This window comes from Rhea americana, unplaced genomic scaffold (assembly GCF_003343005.1).
Source record: "Rhea americana isolate MKP2758 unplaced genomic scaffold, rheAme1 scaffold_4, whole genome shotgun sequence".
In the NCBI taxonomy this organism is placed as follows: domain Eukaryota; kingdom Metazoa; phylum Chordata; class Aves; order Rheiformes; family Rheidae; genus Rhea; species Rhea americana.
In genome coordinates, this window is record NW_028186534.1 from 3378994 (window position 1) to 3381517 (window position 2524).

General features: G+C 54.0%; 1 protein-coding gene across 1 annotated transcript in view; it reads left to right on the top strand.

Annotated features, from left to right (window-relative positions):
- The first annotated feature begins 49 nt into the window (after nucleotides 1–49).
- Nucleotides 50–2524, top strand: part of SRC (SRC proto-oncogene, non-receptor tyrosine kinase) — a 15555-nt gene continuing 13080 nt past the window's right edge. The window contains exons 1-2 of the mRNA XM_085313960.1: nucleotides 50–295; nucleotides 594–693. Of these exons, the coding sequence (XP_085170086.1) occupies nucleotides 55–295; nucleotides 594–693 (341 nt within the window). The 5' untranslated portion in view covers nucleotides 50–54. The remainder of the gene's footprint in view (nucleotides 296–593; nucleotides 694–2524) is intronic.

Here is a 2524-nt window from a genome sequence, read left to right on the forward strand (position 1 = left end):
AAAAAAAAAAAAAGCCTTTTGCATGTGTGTGCTGCTCTCTTTTAGCCCGGCACCATGGGGAGCAGCAAGAGCAAGCCCAAAGACGCCAGCCAGCGGCGGCGCAGCCTGGAGCCCACGGAGAACGCCCACCATGGGGGCTATCCGGCCTCCCAGACACCCAGCAAGACCACCGCTCCCGACGCCCATCGCACGCCCAGCCGCACSTTCGGGACCATGGCTGCGGAGTCCAAGCTCTTTGGGGGCTTCAACACCTCTGACACCGTCACGTCGCCACAGCGCTCCGGGGCTCTGGCGGGTCAGTGTGGTGTTGGGGCTCTCCAAGAGCAGAGGGGCGCTTCGGGGATTAGCGGTTAGGCTTGCAAGGATCTGGTTTGTCRTGGTGTGACCTCCTCCTTTTGAAGAACTCTGCCTTGGAGCTAGAGAGGGCACTTGATAAAAGAGCAGATTCGGGTCCTATCTGCTGGTTGAGGATGGTGGGAGAGGAGGACCCCAAGTGAGGGCTGCCCATGACCCTCGTCTGCCTTCTTGGCATGGCTGCAGGAAAGCACCACGCCRTGGGGAATGTGGTCGTCTTGAGTTTGTATCTATTGCAGGTGGAGTCACCACCTTCGTGGCCCTCTATGATTATGAGTCCCGGACGGAAACAGACTTGTCCTTCAAGAAAGGAGAACGTCTCCAAATTGTCAACAACACGTAAGTGTCCCTGTGAGAGGGCCTGCACTGGCGTGGGTGAGCTGGTGACTTCCCCTCTCTCGGGGACCCATGCCACCCAAGGCCCCTGTCTCAGGGAGCCTTGCTGGCTGTCCTACCCCTGCTGCATTTAGAGGCAATCAAAGGAGTCACTGAGCCCCAGAGCTTTGGTGACCAATACCCCATGCCCTCCCTCGACACAAGGAGCCTTTTCTGGTATTGGAGCTGCTCTCTGCTGGTATGAGGCCAGGGCAGTGCTCAGATGATGAGGGCTGTGGACCAGCAGCAAGTGTGTCCCCAGCTCCAGGGTGGGACACAGAGTAGCAGGGGGAAAGCCCAGAAGTGAAATGGAGAGGAAAGCTTCAAAGAGCCTCAAATAAAAACAGCATTTCCCCTTAGGGTTGGTGCTAATGYGCCAAGCTGGGGCGCCCCAGAAGCTGTGACTTGTTCGGGTTGTTCAGGTGCTCGGGCTGCTCATATTGCTGCGTCCTCCTGGCCCCTGCCAGCGGGTACCGCTGCTTCGACACCCAGCGCCACGTGACTCTCGAGGCACTTTCTCGTCCTGGTGGCAGCAGCTTCCCTGGCGCTTGTCTGTGTCCACCCACGTGGGGTCCCGATCCCGCCTGTCCCCGTCAGTGCTCAGATCCCTCTCGTTTGCCTGGAGACACCTCCTCAGCTTTGCTTTTCTGCTGCTTCTGTGCTTACACAGTGTCTCTGATCTAAGCTTCTCTCTTGACTTTTTTCTCTCCTGTGCACCATGCTGTCGTTTAGGAGAAAAGTGGATGTCAGGTGTGTATTGCCAATTACTAGCATTATTGTTAATGGATCTTRGGTGGTAAAAGTTTGTCTGCGCCTGTGTTGGGGCAAGGTTGGGTGGAGCAGGGCTGGGAGGAGAGGTCACCCAATCGTTTTATGGTCTCCTGGGTCTCTCCTCCCTGGGTGAGCAGGACGGAGCGTGGAGCCTCTTCCTGCACTGGGAAACAGCTCTGTCCAGAGCTGTTTGCACCGAGGAGGTCTGAACTTGGCCCCCTTGCTTCGTCTGTGTCTGCAACCCTCAGCAGTCCTATTTCTCTTAGCCTACTGCTCCCTCCTGGTCTTTTTTGCCTGTTCTCTGTTCTCATCCAAGCAATGAAGTGTATGAGTCACTCAGGGGAACTCAGACACGTCCTCAGGGTTGTGGCTCCTGGTTATTTCCTCTCCATCGCAGTCATAACAGTACATCCATTGCCAGGGCAGTGTGATGAGCTGGAAAAGTCCTAAATGTGCCCTTGAAACCACRCGTGCTCTGTGGTGGGAATGTGCATGCGTGCAGTCTGCAGAGCCGGCAGCCTGGTCGCGTGGCGAGGAGCGCGCCGCGGGGACAGCTTTCTGGTTTAGCAGCCCCTCTGCTGCTTCCTTAAAACCTGGGAACCAAAAATAACATTGCAAAGTCAAAAAGTGGAAACGTCAGGGAATGTCCCAGAGGTAATATTCCTCCTGCAGAGATCGAGCAGTGTTGCGCACATGCTTTTTCTACTTGATCCTTGTTTCCCTTGTTCCAACGCTGTGTATTAATGGTGATGCATTCAATCCATGAAGCCTGGGATGTGCAGGGTGAAGGACTTCAATGGTGCGAGAAAAACCTTAATTTGGGGTGTTCAGTGACCCTTGATTTCACACCCTCATTGATTTACTAGCCTCAAGCTTTTTTTTCTGATTTGTGCTTCTACAGAGTGAGCTCTGCCTGTCAGGGATTTTGGATTGTGCTGATAGCTCGGGGTTTTTTCTTTATCCGTTAAAGAACCTACATCCTTTTCTTTTTTTTTCTTTTTTTTTCTTTTTTTTCTTTTTTTTT